General features: G+C 44.2%; 3 protein-coding genes across 6 annotated transcripts; all 3 read right to left on the reverse strand.

Annotated features, from left to right (window-relative positions):
* Positions 1–1,042: 1,042 nt before the first annotated feature.
* Positions 1,043–18,982, reverse strand: LOC136443312 (prostamide/prostaglandin F synthase-like). Of its 4 annotated transcripts, none has more exons than XM_066440503.1 (9): positions 18,725–18,979; positions 17,804–17,875; positions 16,301–16,433; positions 5,619–5,670; positions 5,311–5,374; positions 4,392–4,467; positions 3,084–3,184; positions 2,814–2,831; positions 1,043–1,915 (listed from the first exon to the last, which is right to left on the reverse strand). In XM_066440503.1, the coding sequence occupies exons 1-9, from the start codon at positions 18,785–18,787 to the stop codon at positions 1,889–1,891; spliced, it is 606 nt and encodes a 201-aa protein (XP_066296600.1). In that variant the 5' UTR covers positions 18,788–18,979; the 3' UTR covers positions 1,043–1,888. The 4 variants fall into 4 exon arrangements, with proteins under 4 accessions (XP_066296600.1, XP_066296601.1, XP_066296598.1 ...); XM_066440504.1 differs by lacking the exon at positions 2,814–2,831 and adding an exon at positions 2,940–2,957; XM_066440501.1 differs by lacking the exon at positions 2,814–2,831 and having other exon boundaries at positions 3,066–3,184; positions 18,725–18,977.
* On the reverse strand, positions 7,901–12,515 carry LOC136443311 (uncharacterized). Its single transcript, XM_066440499.1, has 3 exons — positions 11,972–12,515; positions 10,192–10,282; positions 7,901–9,687 (listed from the first exon to the last, which is right to left on the reverse strand). Exons 1-3 carry the CDS (start codon positions 12,266–12,268, stop codon positions 9,131–9,133), a joined length of 945 nt encoding a protein of 314 aa, XP_066296596.1. The 5' UTR covers positions 12,269–12,515; the 3' UTR covers positions 7,901–9,130.
* A 541-nt stretch (positions 18,983–19,523) lies between the features above and the next one.
* Positions 19,524–22,924, reverse strand: LOC136443804 (alpha-N-acetylneuraminide alpha-2,8-sialyltransferase-like). Its single transcript, XM_066441168.1, has 5 exons — positions 22,886–22,924; positions 22,439–22,551; positions 21,660–21,752; positions 21,216–21,472; positions 19,524–20,065 (listed from the first exon to the last, which is right to left on the reverse strand). The coding sequence occupies exons 1-5, from the start codon at positions 22,922–22,924 to the stop codon at positions 19,830–19,832; spliced, it is 738 nt and encodes a 245-aa protein (XP_066297265.1). The 3' UTR covers positions 19,524–19,829.

Consider the following 22,924-nt stretch of genomic DNA (forward strand, 5'->3'; position numbering starts at 1 on the left):
TGCCTATGGGGAAAAATTTCGGGACCGAGAAAAAGCGGTCACCATGGCCAGGTGGTCGCGTTGAAAAGGTGGTCGCCTAGGCAGGTTTGACTGTACATTGTAGCTCCTCTCCTGTGGTCCATTTAACAAACATGACTGGACAAAACTACATGACATACAGGGACATAAACATAAACGGAATATAAGTGTACCTAAATGATGAGGTAGCATGTTTATCTCTGCCTTTGGACCCGGAGATCGAGAATTCAAATTCTGGTCGTTGTTGCTCAACCCTCATGTATGCTACTAGAATGGGTTACAGTCCGTTGGAGAGGGTGTTAAGCCATTGGTCCACATGTGGAGTATGTTAAAGAACCCACCACAATTATCACTAAGGCCCAATTTACACTTGTTCAATGAAACTGTAGTACTACACATGGTAGTCTACTACTGTAGTAGACTTCAGATTCGCGTCCACTTTACACTCAACGACAGGAGGCCTAGCAGGAACTGTAGTGACCTATTGTTACCTTCAAAGTTTGAAAAATCGCGGGAGGGAATTTCATCATGTTTTTTATTTTTGAAAAGGTAGGGGACCGTAGGGGTTTTATCTGATGCAAAATACCAAGACAGCTCGATTTTACTGAGAAAACTAGAGAATGACTGCAGATGACCCGAAATGGAACACGCGTTTAGTTCGACTTACGACAGATCGAACATGGCTGTTACCTTCGAACTGTAGTCTGCTACCTCTGTAGTACAGTTTCGCTTCACACCCGGTTCCAAGTCTCGCAGAACCTCCGCCGAAGTGTAGTACTACTACCCCCGAGGGTATAGTAGACTTCTGTAGTAGACTACAGTAGTTTTCTTTCTACACCCAGAAAAAAGCTGTAGTCTACTACAGTAGTAGACTACCATGTGTAGTACAACAGTTAAAAGGACAAGTGTAAATTGGGCCTAAGAGAAGGGGTCCATCCCGATGGGAGGGGATGAAATCTTATAGTATGGGCTTATACAACTTGTATATACCTAACAAAGAATATAATGTTCTACATGTATGCCATGAGGTATTTGTAGTACTGTATCTTTAATTGACACTTTGTAGACATGACGTGTTCTACCCAAGGACACAATATGATGTCCTTGTACTATTGCATTAATCGATGCACAATCAAAAAACAAAAATATCTATTGTAATGTCTTAATCATTCTTGGTGCAATAAAATCTAGCCTTTATTGTAATGAAGTATATTAAAAAAAGATTTGCTGTTCCAGCAACAATATTGATTAAGAACATACATTCCCTGAATTATAATGAACATACATTCCCTGATAATTAACAATAAATCATATCCATGTAGATACCACATTGACTGTATTATATTTTATTCAGCTTCCCCACTCCAATTATGTATTGGAAAGACATTATACACTCTTAAACATGTTACTTTGAAGTTAGAAAAATGTTTTCCAAATTTCAAGCTACAGTTATCGTGGATCTGAACTTGTACAATCATCATGCTTAATGCTTCACTTTAACAGCCTTATTTCTGTCTTAACATACAAATAACTGAACTTAAATTTGTTACAAAGTTTGAAATGTTTTCCATAATTTCCCATGGCCTGAGTTTCAGAGTGGCTCTCTTAAGCCTCTATCTCACTGGGCCCGCGGCACATAGGAGGCCTCGCAGCATCATAAACTAAATTTGTGTTACCCTTGACGTTATAATGAGAATGTCATTCAAAATGTACAAGTACGACTAAAAAGACAACAAAGCGCACAAAGCGTTAAAATATTCATCTTTTATGATTGAAATTTTTGAGTGCTCTGTCAAATCTCTATGTGGCAGCGAGATCGCGGACGACGTGCCACAGGTCCAGCGAGAGGGGGCTTCAGCTTGGCTCTTCATCACATAGTGCACATAGTGTCGTCACACTGGATAGAGAAAAGGAGAAAAATCCACTGTTAGTTTCTAAACATGTAAAATCAAAACAGAATTGGTATTGCAAAATAAGTTGCTATTCTGGTTCACTATCTATTACAATCACAGAATCATGTACAGTGACTCATGTAACGTTAGAAACTCCTCCAATAATTGTAAAATCCCATTGTCATCCCATACTACTACACCATATTGTTTAAGAAAGACTAGTACACCATGTTGTATAAGATAGACCGATTAGCCTGATAGAATGTTATCTATGTACCAGTAAATGCCATACTTTGTACCTTGTACAATTGTTGCGCAATAAAGTTATTATTATTATTATTAATGTAACATGTACAGTTTTATCATAATTTTGTTTCTTAAACGTTTCTTGTGACATAACAATACAGACAACAGAATGATTTAGACACACACGCACGCACGCACACACACACATACACACCCACACACACATGCACACACACACACACACACGCAAGCATGCACGTGCACGCACACACATACACGTATGCACACACAAAGCACGCACACATGCACAGACGCGCACACACACATACACACACACACACACACACATATATAATATAAAGTTTAACAGATAACATGTAAAACACGTTGCTACAGACCTTCGGCTGTGCACTGGTCTGAACCGTCCCCTCCACCCCCAGTAGCCTCAGTCTACATGGTCACCCAGCAAACATAACATTCACAGACAACTGTTGGAGTTCCACATAGACACTGATGATACAGACCTTGGGCTGTGTGCTGGCCTGTACCGTGTACCGTCCCCTCCACCCCCAGTAGCCTCAGTCTACAAGGTCACCCAGCAAACATAACATTCACAAACAACAGTTGGAGTTCCACATAGACACTGATGATACAGACCTTCGGCTGTGCACTGGCCTGTACCGACCCCTCCACCCCCAGTACCCTCAGTCTACATGGTCACCCAGCAAACATAACATTCACAAACAACTGTTGGAGTTCCACATAGACACTGATGATACAGACCTTCGGCTGCATGCTGGCCTGTACCGACCCCTCCACCCCCAGTACCCTCAGTCTACATGGTCACCCAGCAAACATAACATTCACAAACAACTGTTGGAGTTCCACATAGACACTGATGATACAGACCTTAGGCTGTGTGCTGGCCTGTACCGTCCCCTCCACCCCCAGTAGCCTCAGGACCTCCTGTAGTTCTACATGGTCGCCTGGCGAGTCTTGCACAAAGTTCAGCAGAACCTGCTCTCCTCCTGGGTAGGGCAATACAAGGTAACACTTGATTACCTCACTGAATCTTGTTTAGTTTTGTTCGTTGAAGTAACGCTGTTTTGCTTTTTAATCTATTATGTAAAAAGTTAACGCAATTCAGCACTGTCTAATAACGTTACAGTGTGTACCATGTCAGATGTGCTGCTATGTTGATGTTCAATAAAAAGTTTGTAAGTTTGAAAATGGAGGTATTGTTTTTGGCCTGTCTGTGTGTGTGTGTGTGGGGGGGTGGGGGTGGCATGTTTATGTTTCCGGATATTTGTGGACAGCAAAACCTCTGGGTGGATTGTGATGATATTTGGTATGAAGGTAGGTCTTTGGAAGATGACGGTCCCTTGGTGTCTGACCTTGGTACTGATTCTGTAGCTGGCCGATAGTTTTTGATGTAAGGAAGGCGTGGTGTAGGCTTGCACCTCCTAGTAGATTGTTAAGACTTATTGTAGAAGAAGAAACGCAACAAAAAAGATAAAAATAAATGTTCCCCTTTCGTGAAGGTAAACGTTACTCCACTTAATATGTGGTAGCCTGGTTGCCATCCGATTACTACTGGGGCTCCTACACTCACTGCCCTGAAAAATAATTTTTTCAGCATAGTAAATGCAGTAGCTCCGGTTGTATCTGTATCTGTATCTATATAGCCGGTATAACCGCCATTCGGTGCAACACACCAGCTTCACAGGCACGCGGCAGCAGCTGGTTAAATTACACTGAATGGCCAGTCAAACCTATAGTCTTTGCACATCTGAGTGCAACCAGGTAACTGGGTGGCAACCAGGCTACTTAAAGGAAAGATTCTAGGCTACTTAAAGGAAAAATTCTTCACTTCTACGCAAAGCACAGAACTTGAGTTGGAAACATCACCCAGCTATCCAGACCATTTGCGGGTCTCTACCACGGGTGTCACACAGACTTAGACAGAGAAGGGTCCAGTTTGCTGGTAACTGCCTTCGGGCAAGTGAGGAGATTATCTCCTCACTCATTCTGTGGAGGCCCCGTGGAAAAACACGATCCAGAAAGCTGACTTTCCCGAGGGCTCTATCTAGAGACACCTCAATTCATATGGAAGACCTAATAATAAGTGCGGCTATGGCAGATAGACTGGAGTGGTCGGAAGTAGTGCATGGACTTGCCCCGTCCCCCCCGGGGGTCGACCGAGGATGATGAAAGGAAAAATACAAGCTAGCTAACCTGCGCCGACTATCAGGGTCCCTCCAGCCTGCAGCAGGTCTCCCTTGAAGTTCCCAGGAATTCCGTCCGCTTTCGCCTGGGTCGGGAAAAAAGTGTAAGAAAGGGGAAAGGGTAAAGGGCGGGGGTGTAGCCTGGGTGCCATCCTCCATAGTAACCAGTGGCTCAGTCTTTTTGCTTCCTAATCACAGAGATAGCATCTAATAACAGAAAATATTGAGCCAGCGGTTACTATGGAATTGGTACTCAGGCTATGGTGGTGGGGGTCTGTGATAAATATTGGTGAAAATGTTTTTATTAGGAGTGGTCAAATATTGTATGTGTTGTTTCTCTGAAATAGGGGATTGGTCGTGTGTGCTTAATGTTACGATGTTCCGTTTTGTGTGTTATATGTTGTTCAACACATAGGTAATCTAAGGGCACACGCAGAATTCTATTCTAACAAATAGTACTTTCGCAGCTACCGGTAGTGTTAGTTTCTAATAGTGAAAAAAGCTTGTGGGTCCAAGTTTGACGACATTGCTGGTGATCTACTGTGTCGTCTGTGTGTAGTTTGAATATTGACAATCGTGGTTTCAACTTGTTGCATTTTCAGTGCAGGTTGAGTTTGGGTTTGAACCTTCAATCCTATGAGTTTATCCTTTTGATCCAATCCTGAGCCACTTAGACCTTTGCAACTGACTCTGTAAGTTAGATAAAGGCTTAAAATAATGATAACAATGAATGATTCATGCAAGAAACAAAAGGGTTCACAGTAAGGTACAAAGGCGTTTAATGGGCTGAACTGTAATCTGACAAACAATATTGCTCGGAAATTCATATCTTTGCTAGTATCATATATGAAATATAAGAGAGAATCTTTGCCACAATGAATGAATAACGAACTCTACCAGATGAGTATGGAATGGAAATCATTTCCCACCTTACTGATGACTTCCCGGGACTTTTTGGACGCCGCGGCAGGAATGACGTTCAGCGCGTTATATCTGAAATCAAGGACACAACAAGGTCATGTCAGGTCAAGTTCAAATTTGATGTCATGATGTGAAATCTGTTGATGATTGTCACCTCATATGGCAGTTCACCAGAAAAGGTGATTTATTAGGATGTAAAACCCACATACAGCTAGGGTTACCTAACTAGTCGGGGGCTATGTGGACATGTCTACGAGTAAGTTTGATCCTCTGTTTTGTCATAACGACCAAAGGTGTAATATTTGATATCACCCACCTCCTGTACCCAAGGTCTTTGTAACACCGCTTGGTCTCGTCTACATACAGATCTGTCAGGAGATGAAAAAGAATAATTTCTTTATTGGTCAGAAATTACCCGCAATGGCAGCCTTTCCAGCGTTGAATTGATGCAGCGTTTACAGGTTTCACATAATACACAACATACATATTTTATCCACACTTGCACTTTGTGGAACTGTCGCAAGGGTCTGGCTGGCTGCCATTCGGCGCCACCAGGTGACCTCAATACGACCTTTCCCAACCAAAGTCAGGTACCCATTTACACCTGGGTGGAGTGAGGCTTTCCCAAGTTGTTTATAAAGGGCCTGACATAATGACCCGTGGGTGAACCTGGGTGTACAGATTGAAGAAACTCGAGACTGGTCATTTGATTGACAGTTTGTGAAGGACACCTGATAGTGTCAGGGTGGATGCAAATGGCATTGTGTAATGCCACGTGTCAAATCCAACAGACAACAGCCATGAATGTACCAGGAGCCTAACTCTTCTTTTTCTACTTCTTTACTGCTTAGCCTTATATCTGAGATTATCAGCAGTTGTGCATGGGTTAGATACAACACAAGTGCCTGGTGCATATAAAACAAAGGGAAAATAAAGGAAAGGCGCTAAGGAACATAAACAATTGAATTTGTGTGTGCAAAGGACAGGACAAGTGAATTTAGTGATTAGTAATACATATTTACATATATACAAGGACGTGTAGGGGTGGCTCAATGCAGGAGGGTCTTCCCCACTTTGGTTTTGAACTGGGAGAGGGACCCCGCCTCCGCCACACCAGGCTCAAGTTCGCTCCACTCTTTGATGGTCCGAGGGAAGAACGAGAGCCTATAATAGTTGTTCCTGCACGCGATGGCCTGCAATGTTTGAGAGTGATTGTGGCGGGAGCATTGAGCCACCGGGACAATCATGGTCGTGTGTGGGACATAAACAGTACTTTGAATGTTCTTAATTATATAATTATACTCAGTACAATATAGGGTGACTTGGCGGGTATTGTTCAATGCCAATGGTCTGTTGCTGTTGACATGGAGTGTAATGCATCCCATGTCCTTGAAAATGATCTCAATCAGGCTATTTATGCAAGCCCGATGGCCTCGCCGCGGCACGTGTTTTCAACCAAGCACACCGGGCCAGTGTTGGGTTAGTCGTTTATGTGCAGCGGTTTGATTCCATGACTAATAAGCTCCCTCATACACGGGGCAGCTGGCTTTACGTCGCCTTCCAAAAGGGCGATGCGACTCTTTTCAAGTCGTGTCCAGACCTGGGCAGTTGGTTCGGGTTTTAGATCAAGAGAAGACCAACAGCCTGTCCTTTGATACCCGAATGGAAACTCAACACCACAGTGTAATACACCTCAATGTTCTAAAGAGGGGTTGGGGGTGGGGGCAAGTGCAATCACCACCATGCATTAACCCTGCACCTTACCCAGGGGAGCAGACTATCTGACAAGTATAGAATTCAGAGCGACCACAGACCCTGCCATGTCACATATGTCTACAGTCTTCAACTGTGACTTGTTTGACAGTATTTCCCCCCCTCAAGAAGCCTTAGAATGGTATTATCTCCAAGCAGATCTTATCCATGATAAGGCAGAGTATCCAAAGGGCAAACCAGTATCAAATAGGCCACCGGTGATCTGCTTGGAGATCATTAGAATGCCTAATTTTAACTAAATCCACTAAAAATCCTAATCGTTGATTGTGGGACCCCCTCCCCACCCCTGCTTAGTCGCTTTGATTCCTCGCTCATAATGCCCCGAAACACTTTATTTTCGAGAAAAAGCCATGTAGTACTTATATTGTTAAACTACAGATGCCTGGTATTCCTTAGTACTTGTGGGGCATGAAATATTAGAATTGGGAATATCGAAATGTTTGCAAATATTTTATATTTGCCAAATCATGACACTGTGAATATGCATTTTCATTGTAATGCTAAGCGTTCAATTAGTAATTGTTTTAATCTAATCTAAGCAGGGAAACTAAGTCAAGCAGATATAATTGAATTTACAATATTTGTAGCTCTGCACACATAAAAGGGCAGCACACATTTATTACGATAAAAGAAAATCTTTAATGACACCAAAACGGTAAGTAGTCAGTACACAGTGGACTAGTCCTACTCTCAAACCAACTTGGAATTTCATGTATGTTAGATGCCTTTTCAAGTTATTTTCATTCCAGTCAAGACACTGAGGAACTTCTATTCAACAAATCTTGCACGTGGAGAGTAACATCTCTTCTATATTGTACAACATGTCTGCTGATACATGTAGTACTAACAATGCCATATACGTTACCCTCATTACAAACATTGCTGAACATGATATTATATAGTCTCCGTCGGTCATACATATATCAACCATCGTGATGGTAACATCCTAATTCAGATCAGCCCTACAGCATCGGCTATAACTTAACACTCATACATGAGAATAACACGGTCTCTGCCACATATAAGTCACATCTTCTGTAAGCTAAGTTCTGTTGCAAAACACTTGCATGGACATACATTTCAATATGATCATTTTGTGTGTATATTGTACAGCATGTCCTCTTTCTTTCCCTATGTTACTGATGACGTCATATTCAGATACAAAAACACATTTCAAATTCCACACAAGCAAACAAAAACAAACCCAGCAGTGTAGCTTATTTCAGATTTCAGTCACAATACAGCTTCAAAAAAGTGTAGAATTGTCAGTCCAAATGTCTCTAGATATTTAAGCACACAGAAAGGAACAATGTATAAGCTGACTCTTTAAGCTTACTGTCACAAGTCACATGACAGATGTAAATGAATATCAAAAGTGGACATGGGACATTGGAACTACATTTTGTCAGAACATCATGTACGTATACAGCATAGCTTTTCCCTTCTCTTTCTTTCACCATGCTACTGATGACGTCATATTCAGATAAAACAAACACAGTTCAAATGTAACACAAGTAAACAAAACCATCCCAGCAGTAGCTGAGTTTAGATTTCAGTCACAATATCAATATCAAACCAAACCAAAAGAACAAAATTTCCAACACCTCAATAGATACAACGTTGTGATGAGCATTGTACATACTGACTCCCAGGGGTAGCTTCATGCAATTGTGGAATTACAGGATATTGAAGCACACAGATGTCTTAAAAATGAACAATGTATAAGCTGACTCTTGAAGCTTACAGCCACAAGTCACATGACAGCAGTGTCAATGAATATCAACAGTGGGAATGAGCCATTGTAACTAGACATTATTCTTACAGTGTTAAGATTTGACGGCTATTCATACAATGAATCATGAAATGACTAGTACAATATAGAATTAACACACCTCAATCACATAAATGTCCATTAATATTAACGATACTACAGTAACAACACAATGGAGGCTGCAGTTTTGGACCACATCAAGCAAAATTCAAGGCTGACGATCTGAGATTTTCTCAACCTCCATCCCGCTACTCGCTGCTTCCGATCAGCCAACTTGGACTTGGCTAGGGGGAAACAGTAGTGGGGGAAACAGTAGTGGGGGAAACAGTAGCGGGGGCAACAGTAGCGGGGGCAACAGTAGCGGGGCCAACAGTAGCGGGGCCAACAGTAGTGGGGGAAACAGCGGCCTTCACTTCACATACGTAAGGCTGTCGTGATGTGCAAGTAGCAACCGCAGACCACTTGGGGGGGGGGTCCCAAGACACACATTTTGATCCTGGGCTTATCTCCGGATCCGTTTCGCCAGCCCTTTCTGGCCAGTTGCTCCAATTTCCGAGATGTGTCATGTCGTCCCACACCCACTCATGATCACCTGAGCCCTTCATCAGACCGAACCAGACCGCATCCTGGTATCTGGCCTTGACCTGATTGCTCAGGAGGTCATTTGTTACCTTGTCCTTGGGCATGGCCAGATGCCCGCCGGCAACCTGATGACAGGTGGAACTGGCGTCGGTGTAGTTCTTCTCGTCTGTAGCGAACTTGTAGCACATGCCGGGCTTTTCGCAGAACCATTCATACCCACTGGGACAGGTTAGGGTCTTGTTGCAGCAGGCTTTAACAGCTAGAAAAATGATGATAATATTTTATAGAGGACTATTGGCTACAGCAGCACAAGGTCCAAACCAATGGAAGTCAGCTGCAGTGAACTGTTCAGAAAGACCGTCAGAAATGTAGATTTCTCTGCTCTACACAAACAGCAATGCCTGTCAAAACAGGTTGAAGTGTAACATCTACTTGGTGAGAAGCAGTACTCCAGTCAGAAGCTCTGAAGAAGGTGTCTGACAGACACTGAAACGTCAGCAGGTGAGATTACCTGGTTGTGTTAAAAGAAACTCCAAATATCCTTTGTTCTGATGAAATTATTTTCGGATGTACATCTACTCATGCATCCGTAGATAATCAAACTATGACAACTTGGATGATGTTGAACAAACTTTTTAAAAAATCAGGTGCTGAAGATAAAGCACCAGTATGCACCTATATCTATATAATTACGTATATTATACTACTGGGCAAAACCCGGTGTGAGTATCACGTCCAGGATATGTTTACTTGTTAGACTCACCCCTTTTGATCTGGCAGAGGTCCGACCTGAGACTCTTAACCTCGCCTACCAGATCCTTAACCTGGGCCTGCAACGTGAAGATGACAAGCGCCTGGAATGGATACAAGATAGAAAAGGCTTATAATTGCTATATGCGTATGTCAAACATATAATTTGTTTGTCTGTGCGGAACCTTGATCTTACTACAAGCTAGACATAATAAGACATTACATCATCATTTAACAAAAGATCTTATTTCTTCTAAATTGTTAGAGGCGCACAGATAGCCTCCCAATACTAGACTGCAAAAGAAGTTTACAAGTTAAGCACAATGCTGTACATTGCATCATCATCATTTAACCAAAGATTATTTCTACTCCATTGTCACAGTGTAACAAGACCTGAAGGCCACTTCAAGGTTATGCTTAGGTCCCAATTAAAAAAGGGGCCCCGCCGGGTTGCTGACAGGCTTTTCTGTTGGCACTTTCGGACGTTACCTCTACGAGGCCCCGTGGGGCACCATATGGCAACCGGGCTTATTATACTTTGGGGCCCGGTCGGGACCCCGAATCACCGGCCGTTAGCCCAAATACAGTCAACCAGGACAAATTTGCGGCTTCGGGCCCGGCTAGGACTGCACCCCCTAGCTACGGGCACCGCACAATTGTGATCGTGGCATTACTCAGGTTACATGCATATAGGGCCGAGACAGCACATCTCCATAGGTCAGAAATACCATGCCCTGTGGCAGACTTGTAAGCTCAACTCACCGACAGTGAGGATTTAGACACCATAGAAACAGGGCTTATGAAAGCTACATTATGTACTAGGGAACATTCCCTACCCCATTTACACTGGAACGGACCGCAAGTCTTAGCAATAATTGTGGCAGGTTCTATGACGGGCTCAAGGTGTGTCTCTCTCTCCATGATTTGATTATCTAATATTACAGTCACCTTGAAACAGCTCTTATAGAATGATTGGCAACAAAAAAACAGGTGGAGGCAGAAATCTACAACATCCAGGACCAAGTTCAGGCATGAGAAGCAGCTCAGGGCTTATAAAAGCTGCCCGGGAACATTCCCTACCCCATTTACATTGGAATGGACCCCGGCTCTTTGTAATTATGGTACTAGTAGGTTCTTTGAGGTGCTCAAGGTGTGGCTCTCTTATTTCACCTTGAAACATCTGTTGTAGAAAGACTCAGGCTACAAAAATTCAGATGAGGGCAGAAAACATTAGGTAGGGGTTTCTGGTCTGGAACATTTACTGACAGGTTCATCTTCAGCTTCAGAGGATAAGGTCCAGGCCTTACAATAGTTATATATTATTTTGGTTCACTTATGAGGTTTCCTTCATTTTCACTGGTTCAAACGTGATTTTCTGGACTAGTGTAACGGTATAATGTATTCTTCTTCTTCTTCTTCTTACTAGTACCCTCTAACCACCCCTGAAGGGGTCGGGCCTAACGGATTACGGCAGGGCGGCCGCGAGCCTGGCCTTAAAGGCCTCCACTGTCGGGGCTTGCATGTAACGTGCCCCGGCAGCGTGTTCCACTCTTTAATCGTGCGTGGAAAAAAAGAAAATCTATAACAATCGGTACGTGCTGTATTTGAGGCTATGGCTACCTCTGGTGCGTCTGTGGGCAGCTGGTATAAGATATCGTTCAGATGGGATGTTGATATAACTATGGGAAATCTTTTATAGTGTAATTAACCCTGCTTCTCGCCTTCTTTCCACTAGCAAAGGCCATTGTCGGCCCTCGAGCATTTTATTCTAGATAGAGTTGAAGGAAACTTACGTTATTGGCATCATCCATGTCCTTGGACAGCTTTCCCTGTTCAGCCCAGGGCAAGTCGGGTGTTTTCGCCAGTTCATTGATGGCTCTCTGTCTGGCCGCCATCAATTCATCGAAATTTGTAGGCACGTTGTTGTTGTTGTTGTAGTTGTTGTTGTTGTTGATGTTGATTTCGATAGCTTTTTGGTTGTCCTCGTTCACCGGAAACTCAAATGGAACAACTGGGTCCTCAGTTTCCCCTGTAGCCTCCTTTGGGGTCACCAGGAGGATCACAAACAGCGTGGCAACTTTCAGCATCATGGTTCAGGTTCTCTTCGCGCACAAGGATCTAGAAACAACTTTCCTGACCAAAGCAATGCCGCGGCGCAAGGGAGCGATGCCTAATATACTCCTCTTGTTGATTTTACCTCCTCAGTGCTCGGTGTTCATTACTGTCCTACATAACATCAACTGAAACTCATCGCTTGTCATACTATCCACCGTGCACACAGTTCATTATTTTAGAGTACAAAGGTCTGAATGGTCTGACAAACTGCAGTGTCACAGGGCAAGGACACCTAGGCCTGGTACCATCTTTGTTGACGATACAATCTACAGAGCCAGGTATGAAGTTGGACACCGTCCTATACAAAACCGTCTTAAACTCTAGACTGTTGGTATTGGTTAACATGACGGGGGCCAAGGACACCGAGAAGGCCACTAAGTTGTTTCTGAAGGGCCTGACATAATGACCTGTGGGGGGGCCTGGGTGCACAAAAGAAACTCGAGACTTGTCTTTTTGATTGACAGTTTGGGAAGAACATCTGATACGTTGATGAAGGTTAGACATCCAGGTAATAAGACACGCCAAAAATAATTACTCAAGCAACTGGATAAGATTTTGAAACAGTCAGACGTTTCAGACAGTATCCACTGTCTTTCGTCAGTGACTAACGATAGGACTGAGAACACCAGGTTTTATACCAAAACTCAGAACAGTATGACAGGAAAGTTCAAGACCTATTAGGGGATAAAGACACATACAGGCCCTTGAAAAACAACCCCACAAACAAGTTCAAAAAAAGAAATCCACAAAGCTCTCGAGAAATTGAGAGATGACGAGTTTCTGGACCAGGCCACCTATCTAAAGCTCAATCCCACTACAGAACAACCCCCAACATTCTACGGCCTTCCCAAAATCCACAAACCCGGTGTCCCTCTACGACCCATAGTATCCGGTATAGGATCTGTCACTTACAAAGCGGCAGGTCATCTGGCTAAGATCTTGGGACCATTGGTGGGAAAGTCTCAACACCATGCACAGAATAGTGCAGACTTCGTCCAAAAAATCAAAGACATCACTGTAGCAGAAGATGAAATCAACACTTTATAATATTATGATGTGTGCTCGCTTTTCACTTGCATACCCCCTAAGGAGGCAGTATCAGTAGTTAGGGAGGCCTTGGAGGCCGACAACACACTTGCAGATGGAACCAAACTCTCTGTGGACCACATATGTGAACTGCTAGACCTCTGCCTAGGGTGCACCTATTTCACTTACAAACAACAGTTTTTCCAGCAAGTGCACGGCTGTGCTATGGGATCACCGGTATCGCCCATTGTAGTGAACCTGTATATGGAGAAGTTTGAGAACAAAGCCCTCAGTACTTTCAATGGCCCTCCCCCAGCAAACTGGTTTCGCTACATAGACGACACTTGGTATAGGCTAAAGAAGAGAGTAGCTGATGACTTCTTTGACCACATTAACCAGGTAGATGACAACAGTTCACACAGGAGTCGTGTCAAAACAACATGCTCCCCTTCTTAGACACCAAAACCATCATAGAGAAGGATGGCATTACCTTCAGTTCGAAGTGTACAGGAAACCGACCCACACTGATCAATATCTGGCCTTTGATTCCCACCACCCTTTGGAACACAAACTAGCAGTGATCAAAACGCTCTTCCATCGAGCAGACAATGTCATCACCTCAGACAAAGCGAAAACAGAAGAACACAGACATCTCCGTGCCGCTTTAGCCAAGTGTGGCTACCAAAATTGGACCTTCAACAAGGCCCTCAAACCTTCTGACCAGTCTAAGTAAACACTCAAGTGCAAACATTTGACCAACAGAAACAAGGTCAACATTACCATTCCCTATGTCCAAGGCGTATCGGAAAAACTCAGACGTATCTTCCAAAACTTCAACATTGCCACTTACTTTAAACCTCACTAAACTCTCAGGCAAAAACTGGTCCATCCAAAAGACAGGCCTGAAAAAGGCATCAAAGCCAATGTCATCTACAAACTGCAATGTGAGGAACCGAACTGCAACAACACGTACATTGGGGAGACAAGTCGACCACTAAAAGAAAGGTACAGTGAACATTGCAGAAAGAGCGCTAACCGCTACTCCTCTGCCATTTTCCACCATCTAAAACACAACCAGGGACACTCATTCAATCTCGAATCCACGGACATCCTAGATCGTGAAGCCCGCTGGTTCGAACAGGGAGTCAGAGAAGCAATATATGAGAGGATGTACAACCCCGCCCACAACAGGAAAACTGTCAGGCACCTGGGATAATGCACTGCCCCCCCCGGACAAGCAACATTTAGTTACTGTTTTACTGTTATTATATACAGTACTAAAACAACAGTAGCTAATTGAACTATTGGCATAAAACTTTGTCTTGAATTAACCTTTTTTTTAAAGACTACTTCAAGACATCCTATTCTCTTAACCTCATTAACATATATATTCAGAGTTTTGGTATAAAACCTGGTGTTCTCAGTCCTATCGTTAGTCACTGACGAAAGACAGTGGATACTGTCTGAAACGTCTGACTGTTTCAAAATCCTATCCAGTTGTTTGAGTAATCATTTTTGGAGAACATCTGATAGTAGAGTAAACTTGGCATTGTGTCAAAGTCAAACTCCACACAATTTGTGATGAAGAACTCCAAGACTAGAAGGAATGCCATTAATCATGTATACAACCCACCACGCTTTTCGAAAAGAGTAGGGGTCCTTCCTGGTGTGAGTGGATCAAATATATCTGTCCGGATATGCAGCTTGTACTCTTCAGTACAAACCTGGTGTGTTACGCCTCGAGGCAGTTTACCGGGTTAAAAAACAAACAAATACAAACAAACTCAGCTCTGCTGGTACTGCTTTATGTTCTGCTGCTGTTGGTTGGGAAAGAGAAGGCCAACAGCAGGTGTTTCATGAAGGGTTTATGGAAAAGGCTGGGGTGTCTAGCCAGGCTATAGCTACCCTTTCTGAGCCCCAACACTATGCATGGGGTTTCCTTGAGGAAAAACTGGTACAATGGCAATCCCAGCAGGAGACCGGCTTTTTAGCAAATGCCCACATACGCCCACTCTGGCCAAGTCCGCGCTGCAAGAATCTCAGTTTGTTTTGCTCAGGATATGTTCAGGTTGTGCTCCCATTGATTAACCCTGAGTTTCAAGTCAATCCATCGATCCGAAGTTGAATAAAGCGAACTTGAAGATTTTTACCTGGCTTTTTATCGAATGCCCAGCAAAAATGGCTTTTTAGCGAATGCCCATCATGACACGGGCGCTAAATATAACACCATAAACATGTTGAACATGTTGTCCCCTGGAGGGGTGTACTCAGTTTCCGTGATGTACACGTCTGTAAAGTGAATTTTTTTACAAAAGACGCCGCGCGGGAAATCCACGGCCTCGGACCAGTCACGTGACCAGAATCCATCATTTTGGAATGTTTACGTCTGAGGCCGTGGCCTCCCCAAGTCACGTATTTTGTTTTAAAAAGTCACTTAATTTTAAAACCCTAGTCCTGCTACGCCCGGCAATTGTCGGGTTGTACATTATTGTTCTGTATGCTAGCCTAGACAATTGCTGGGTTGGGAATATTTCTACAATGCGCTAGTTGCACCCGCGCGGTTGTTGTACAGCGTGGTAACTAAAATTGAGCAAGATCAAACGAGTATCCTTTCTTTCAAATTTTTCTGCGCACTTCAGCAGTGGTGGTATATTTTTGCTCTGGAACTCCAGCAGGACAAGGGTTAACATGTAGCTTAGTCAAGCTAGGGTCACATTTCCAATCCGGGGTCCGGCCGGGCAGCTTGTGGGAACGACAAATATGATATAAAAGACACCAAAAGACACAAAACGTAGAAGAATTACCCCTGACCATATATTGTGTATTTTCTTGTTATAATGCATTTTTAATTTTCCGTTTTTGCAAACAGCCCGGGCGGGCCCCGGATTTGAAATGAGACCGTAGCATCACTCTGCCATGTGACACCACCTCACAGTCAAACAAACAAATAAACAAACAAACAAAACAAACAAAAAACGCACCTCCAGCGAAGAACTTGCCCTGCACGAATTCGTCAACCCCGACCTCCTCGGGCCCGACCCCCACCAGGTTCACATTGGCGGCATCCAATTGTGGTTTGAGCTTGCTAAGCTCCGAGGCAGTCCAGCGACAAACCTGTGTTGGTGACAAGGTGACAATTTGGTCTAGTGCATAGGATTTCCTAATCTCCAAGCAGATCTACACGGGGCGCGAAAATCGTAAATGCTAGCCAGAGAAGCTCCAGTCAGCCAGAGAAGCTCCACCCGGCCCCGTAGGATCTGCGCTAAGACGGGCCTGAACAAGGTTATTAACCGGCACGAGGAGGGGCAACCTATTGAGAAAGGTGCCTCTACTCCTCCTCGTGCCTGCTTAACTCCAATGTGAAAATTGGCAAGGATTATCGTTTACAACCTGATTCTGGGACGAACGTAGCCGGCCGCGCCAGTTCACAGCGGGAGTGTTTCCCCTCAGATACAATAGTGCGGGAACACACCGCATCACAACGCATCAACGTAAACGTATCGACATAAAGACTTTTCCGTTAGACAAATTTGCACCATTAGTATTTAGTTTAATGTTATACAGTAATTGATTTAAATGTCGTTTTATTTATTTGAATGCTTGGCGTGCCATTTTTTAACCACAACTTGGAATTTGTCTCTACATAACGTCCTTACTTGATCGCTGATTAGTGCTCGTAACGGTGAGACGACCGAAACAAGTTTTGTTTCAAGCCACAGCGGAATGCAATTTGGTAGCACAGGGATTTCCCCTTGCCCGTCGTATGGCGTAACGGCTAGAACATTCGGCTGTCAAACAAGGGGACCTGTGTTCGATCCTGGCTTGCCCCCAGACATGTCTGGACATGCGCCCGGACGTTGTGCCCCTGGGAAAGGCACTTAACACAAATTTCCTCACTTCACTCAGGTGTAAATGAGTACCTAGCTTCGGTTAGGTACGTCCCTCAGATAGGACATGAAATGTGAATAAATAAATCATGCTCCTAGCTGCCGGCCCGACCATAACCGCCCCCTAGAGTAGGTCATTAACCTCCGCCAGCAAGAGATGTGTAAACACAGGCCATATAACATTGTGGTTCAAGTGCCACTTACTGACCAGTCTAACTGGTCAGGACCTTTTAGTTTAGTGGTATTGCGTTAGGTTTGTGAGCTGGCGGGCCCAGGTTCGATCCCAGGGAGCCAGGAGACTGCACTCTCCTTGTGTTTCAGTGATTCAAACCTTACTTATATACTAGTATATAAGTAACGTTAAGTCACATGCTGTATTGTTATATATTGTCTGTCCGTCCTTTCATGTTACATGTACTTGCAATTAGCCTACGGGCAAGAACTTGCAATAAACTTATCTTTATCTATATATATTAGTATACACTTCTGTCTTACGCAGCTTATTACCTACTGTACAAAAATGAGGATTAACTGTTAAGTGATTATTTGAACCAGGAACAAATACACAAACAAGCACGTGCACACAAAGTGACAAACCTGGCATCCAAACCGGCGCAGGAACAGCAGGACACACGCACGACTCTCCCACAGCGAACCCAGGGGAACAGTCTGGAAAGGATGATAATAATAGTATCTATTGCATATTCATTAGCCTCTACCAGGCTCCGTGGATGGGTGGAAAAATAGTACAAACTGGCCAAATAGAGTGAATAGTATGCTATTAGGGAGTCGGCTACGGAGAGAGGGTCCAATATGCATGTTTGACCCTCTCTCTGTAGCCAACTCCCTTAGCATACTATTCACTCTGTTTGGCCAGTTTCTACTATTTTTCCATCCATCTGCGGAGCCTGGTAGAGGCTACATATTCATGGCCACAGAGTTAATATAAAATATGGGCAATGTCACAAATGAGCCAACACAAGATAGATAATAAAGCATCATTTCAGCATCATTCCAGCTTATCATATTGGAAGACTCGATTCAGCCATTCCTACAATGATCCTAGCCTGTGTTTACACCATCTTTCGCCAGTGGAGGTTAATGACCCCCTCCCCTATAGGGGGCGTATACGTATTTAGTTAGGCTACAATGATCCCAGGCTGGGGAAACTGCCTGAAAATATGCATGTTTGGCCCCAGGGATAATATTCACAAAATGATATACGTTATAACATTCAAACCATCTATATTTTTAAAAATTCCAAAATATTACCTAGTGACATGTTATAATTTGACTGGAGTGAAAGGGGGTAATACGTTGCATTTGCTTGCAAATATCTGAGCCCTTCAAATAATCTCCACCCACTCCTACAACTTAACAAGAATATACATGTATAATTTATCAATCCATGAGAGCGTTAACACATTCAATGTACCGTTAGTGACTTTTTCTCGACTTGCCCTCCCCCCCACCACGCCCCTAAAATGGAACGGTCTATCGGTACTTCTTCCACGCTACCTGTCCAGTCTTGACGTCTTTGACCAGGTTCACGGCGACCTTCTTCACTATCTCAGCACTCATCTTTCTCAGGATCGAAGGAGCAGTTAAGAATGAAGTCAAGAAGTTGGCTGAGAAGGTCTACTGACCGTCTTGTGATTGTGACTGTGCAGTCTTGGAAAAACAGAAGTTATGCAATTTTCCAGCTGTTGTGTAACATTTCTGGACAGAAGATAGCAGCTCGTTTGCAGACGGCGCGCTGCTTACTTAGAGTGAAACGAGTCGCGCATTGCAATACGTAGCCTCGAATGACCGTGCATTGCTAACATATAGCGACTTTGAAGTGAAGTGCAGAAACCCTCACACTCTCTACTTTAATACCATCATGATGCCCTTACCTACTCTCCAAGCAGAGCTAGGGTTTCGGCTGGTTTTTAACGTGTTTTTAGGCGTTTTTGTCATGCCTTCTACTTTGTCATCGTTTTTGTTGTGTGCTTGGGTTTGCGACACAACAAAAACGATGACAAAGTAGAAGGCATGACAAAAACGCCTAAAAACACGTTAAAACCAGCCGAAACCCTAGCTCTGCTTGGAGAGTAGCCCTTACCGACGCCAGGGAAAAATATGGAAGTTCTTGGTGACCAGCCCTATCCGAGTTTGCTCACATTTCGTACCCAAGATCCGCTCTTCTTCTTCCTTTATTTTGTCATGTTGCATAGCTAGCTACATGTGTCGGTGACTAACTCAACGATCCCTAGCCTGAGTGTCATCCTGTTTCAGTTCCAGGCTACTCTTTGGTGAAGGTAGAGCCTGGAACTGAAACAGGATGACACTCAGGCTAAACGATCCCTGTCATAGCATAACAGTTTGCGTAGGTTTAAAATTCCATTGCCGGCTAACTCTTCTGCTATTATTCAGTAGCCTATCTACTATTTTTCTGGCAGCCTATGTAGTCTGTGAGACTAAGGTTCATCTACATGCATGTGTCCGTGACTAACTCAACGATCCCGGCCATAGCATTACAATTTGCATAGGTTATTCCATTGCCGGCTAACTCTTCTGCTATTACCCAGTAGCCTATCTACTATTTTTCTGGCAGCCTATGGAGTCTGTTAGAGACTAAGGTTCATCCGCATGAGTCCGTGACCAGCTCTACGATCCCGTCCCTGTACAGCTCGGCCAGCTTGAAGAACTCGCGGTCTATCCGGTGGTTCCAGTTCGACAGGCCGCCGTCCCTGTGTAGGTAGTTCAGCGTGTAGTGGTATTCCACCCCCCTCCCTCGCCGGTCTGTCAGAAACGGCCAGAAGCCGAACACACGAACGTGCTTGCAGAAGGAGAGCGCCGCGGACACGAGGTAGAAACCTGCAGATAGAAAGGAAAGTGAATGTATTTTCTTATATAACGTTAAATGGTTTATTCAGGAATTGACATACAGAAATTAATAACTTTATTGCACAACAAATGTACAAGGTACAAAGTATGGCATTCACTGGTACATAGATAACATTCTATCAGGCTAACCAATCTATCATTAAAACAGCATTGCAGCCGATGTTACCTTCTTTCAAGTAAACCGGCTGAATTACTTAATACTAGTATATGTATCACAACGGGGAAGCACGTTTATTAATTTTTGAACCTTTGAGGTGGTCCCTTCAATAACTTGGTAACTGATTTCCATCAAAGTTGCTCAGGTAATCTAGGTCCCAATTGCGCCGGTGCCCGTAGAGGGGTGGGGGGGGGGGAGCGGTGGGGGGTTGGGGGGTGGTCCCGGCCGGGCCCCGAAGCAACAATATTGTCCCGCTGTACTCACAGGCATGCCCGGTGTTCGCACGATTACCACACGGCGTCTATTTGTTACCGCGTTCCGCGTTGATTTTAAGTCCGAGTTAAAATGATTCGGGGTCCCGGCCGGGCCTAAGAATAGCCCGGCAGCCGCAGGGTGTCCCACCGGGCCACGTAGGGGTCACGCCCGGGATTGTAAAAAAAAAAGAACACAAAACGCAGCCCGTCAACAACCTGGCGGGGCCCTTCTTCCAATTGGGACCTGCATGTACAAAGGGGTTGTAAATAGTGCTGCGTACCTTAACGTAACATCAGGTACAGGTACCGGTACAGAGGTTAAGGTACAGGTCTGGACCTGTACCTGTACCTGGACAACATGTGTTCTTCTGAACTTCTTCAATAATGTCAGTGTCTTTATTCAAAGAAAATAACTAGGTTTCCTACCGCCAAACTCCCTTGGCCTTGCTATCAAAACTCCCGGCCTGCCTGAATAATCTGTTGCATATTAGTTACACTTCTCCAATGTGTCACTTTTGGTGTTGTATGAGGTCAGGAGATCAGTCACAAAAATAAGCACACACTTGGTGTAAATTTATATCGGTACAGTACCGGTACTTCATGATCTGGTATTTTGGACCTGTACCTAATCAGTTTTTACGGTACAGTACCGGTACACAGTACCGGTACACAGTACCGGTACGCAGCACTAGTTGTAAACGACCCTTACCGGAGGTGGGGGTTGGTTCGTTCAGCCCGGCCCTCGCCCAGAACTCCGACACGCGCCGCCTGTGCTCGGGGTGGTTCATCAACACCTTATTCTCGAACCCGTTCGTCTTAAGCGTTTCTTGGAAATCCAAGAAGAAGTCCCCGTTTCCTCTGACGTTGAAGGGGAGGGTGAAGATGTGGGTGGTTTGGAGGTTGCAGTTCCGGACGAAGTTGCGGAAGGCGTGTACCCAGGCCAGGTTGTGGGGTTGGTGGTGGAATCTGGAATACAAAGATGAGAACCTGGTTTCTTGAAAAACCGAAAAAACACAGACAAAGACACACACACACACACACACACACACACACACACACACACACACACACACATACACACACATACTGAGTAAAACATAATCTTCTTAAGCTTGGCAAAGGAAAACATGACGGATCCCAGTGGAAGACCTACTTGCTAACGATGGTGTGCGCGTTGGTGGTGACTAGGTGAGTCCGAGTTCCGATGTCATCTCTCCAGTGGGAGATCACGGATGGCATGTTGAACCTGTCCGAGGAGGGAGAGAACATAAGATCTAGACTTTATTGGTCTTATTGAACAAAATCTATTAGTGGTGTGTCCTAACCACTAGTCTTCCTAGACTAAGATTCACGTTGTCAGGATTTGCTCTCCTCGCGTTAGGCAATAGTTATGAACCGGGGTCCAGGGTGGCAACTTAATCTAAAGGTTCGGGGTTCGAAGCGGCAAACCCCAGTTAAACCTAATCTCCAAGCAGATCCACGCCGGGCGCGAAAATCGTAGTATGCTAGCCAGAGAAGGTCCAGTCAGCCAGAGAGGGTTCATCAGCCCGGCAGACTGGACCTTCTCTGGCTAGCATACTACGATTTTCGCGCCCGGCGTGGATCTGCTTGGAGATTAAGTTAAACCTATCCAGGGACTCCCGGAGGGAGACAACATCATCGGTAGGTATGTCAACGTGCTGTCGAGACCGGCAGCGCGACAAAAGAGCTGTAATTGTGACGTAAAGCATAACTTATTCACTATTTTCCTTCATGTCACTATTGTTAATTTGTAACAATGATATTTGTAATATTGATGTTTTGAACCACCATTAGCTAGAAGGGTGAAATTATGTGTAACTGTCTTTCTCTCTAGCATTGACAATAAGAGTTACAAGCTGCATATCTGGACAGATTTGTTCGATATATATAAAGTGTGGTGGGTTCTTTTACCTGATGACGAAGTCTGCCTTGTCGATCTCCCGTCCACACCCGCTCCCGACGAGGAGCCCGCTGTTCCCCACAAGACTGCAGGTGGCGAACGTTCTGTCCGTTAGAGGGGACGTCTGGAGTAGAGAAGAAACCATTAAGACATTGCATCAAGACGTTTTAATACTACTCCAAATTTGGAGATCGGGGCTTTCAAGCAAAGAAGTAATTACCACGCAATTTTAATAGCATTTCAATAGATCATATTTTACCATGCAATTGTTGTAATTATGGTTACCTTCACAGAAGGGTAACCATATTGTTTTTGCTCGTTTCCTCTTCTTCTTCGTCTTCTCCGCACAAATAGGGTCAACGACCTGAACCAGACGGCTGTCACTATGGTTACTGGTAAACATCGTGGTGTTCCATTACATAATGTAGCAACACGCATCTTAGTCTTCTTCTCCCCACAAATAGGGTCAACGACCTGAACCAGACGGCTCTCACCAT

This window comes from Branchiostoma lanceolatum, chromosome 10 (assembly GCF_035083965.1).
Source record: "Branchiostoma lanceolatum isolate klBraLanc5 chromosome 10, klBraLanc5.hap2, whole genome shotgun sequence".
Lineage (NCBI taxonomy): Eukaryota > Metazoa > Chordata > Leptocardii > Amphioxiformes > Branchiostomatidae > Branchiostoma > Branchiostoma lanceolatum.

Excerpts from the sequence above, each read along its gene's own strand:
- LOC136443311 (XM_066440499.1), bottom strand. The coding sequence starts at position 12,268 with ATGATGCTGAAAGTTGCCACGCTGTTTGTGATCCTCCTGGTGACCCCA. Across the intron at positions 10,283-11,971 it reads ACATGGATGATGCCAATAAC|GCGCTTGTCATCTTCACGTT; the intron begins GTAAGTTTCCTT and ends TATCCATTCCAG. Across the intron at positions 9,688-10,191 it reads CCTCTGCCAGATCAAAAGGG|CTGTTAAAGCCTGCTGCAAC; the intron begins GTGAGTCTAACA and ends TCATTTTTCTAG.
- LOC136443312 (XM_066440500.1), bottom strand. The coding sequence starts at position 18,787 with ATGAGTGCTGAGATAGTGAAGAAGGTCGCCGTGAACCTGGTCAAAGAC. Across the intron at positions 17,876-18,724 it reads AAGACGTCAAGACTGGACAG|ACTGTTCCCCTGGGTTCGCT; the intron begins GTAGCGTGGAAG and ends CATCCTTTCCAG. Across the intron at positions 4,468-5,310 it reads CCCGGGAAGTCATCAGTAAG|GCGAAAGCGGACGGAATTCC; the intron begins GTGGGAAATGAT and ends TTCCCGACCCAG.
- LOC136443804 (XM_066441168.1), bottom strand. The coding sequence starts at position 22,924 with ATGGTGAGAGCCGTCTGGTTCAGGTCGTTGACCCTATTT. Across the intron at positions 21,753-22,438 it reads AAGGCAGACTTCGTCATCAG|GTTCAACATGCCATCCGTGA; the intron begins GTAAAAGAACCC and ends CTCCTCGGACAG. Across the intron at positions 20,066-21,215 it reads CGAACCAACCCCCACCTCCG|GTTTCTACCTCGTGTCCGCG; the intron begins GTAAGGGTCGTT and ends TTCTATCTGCAG.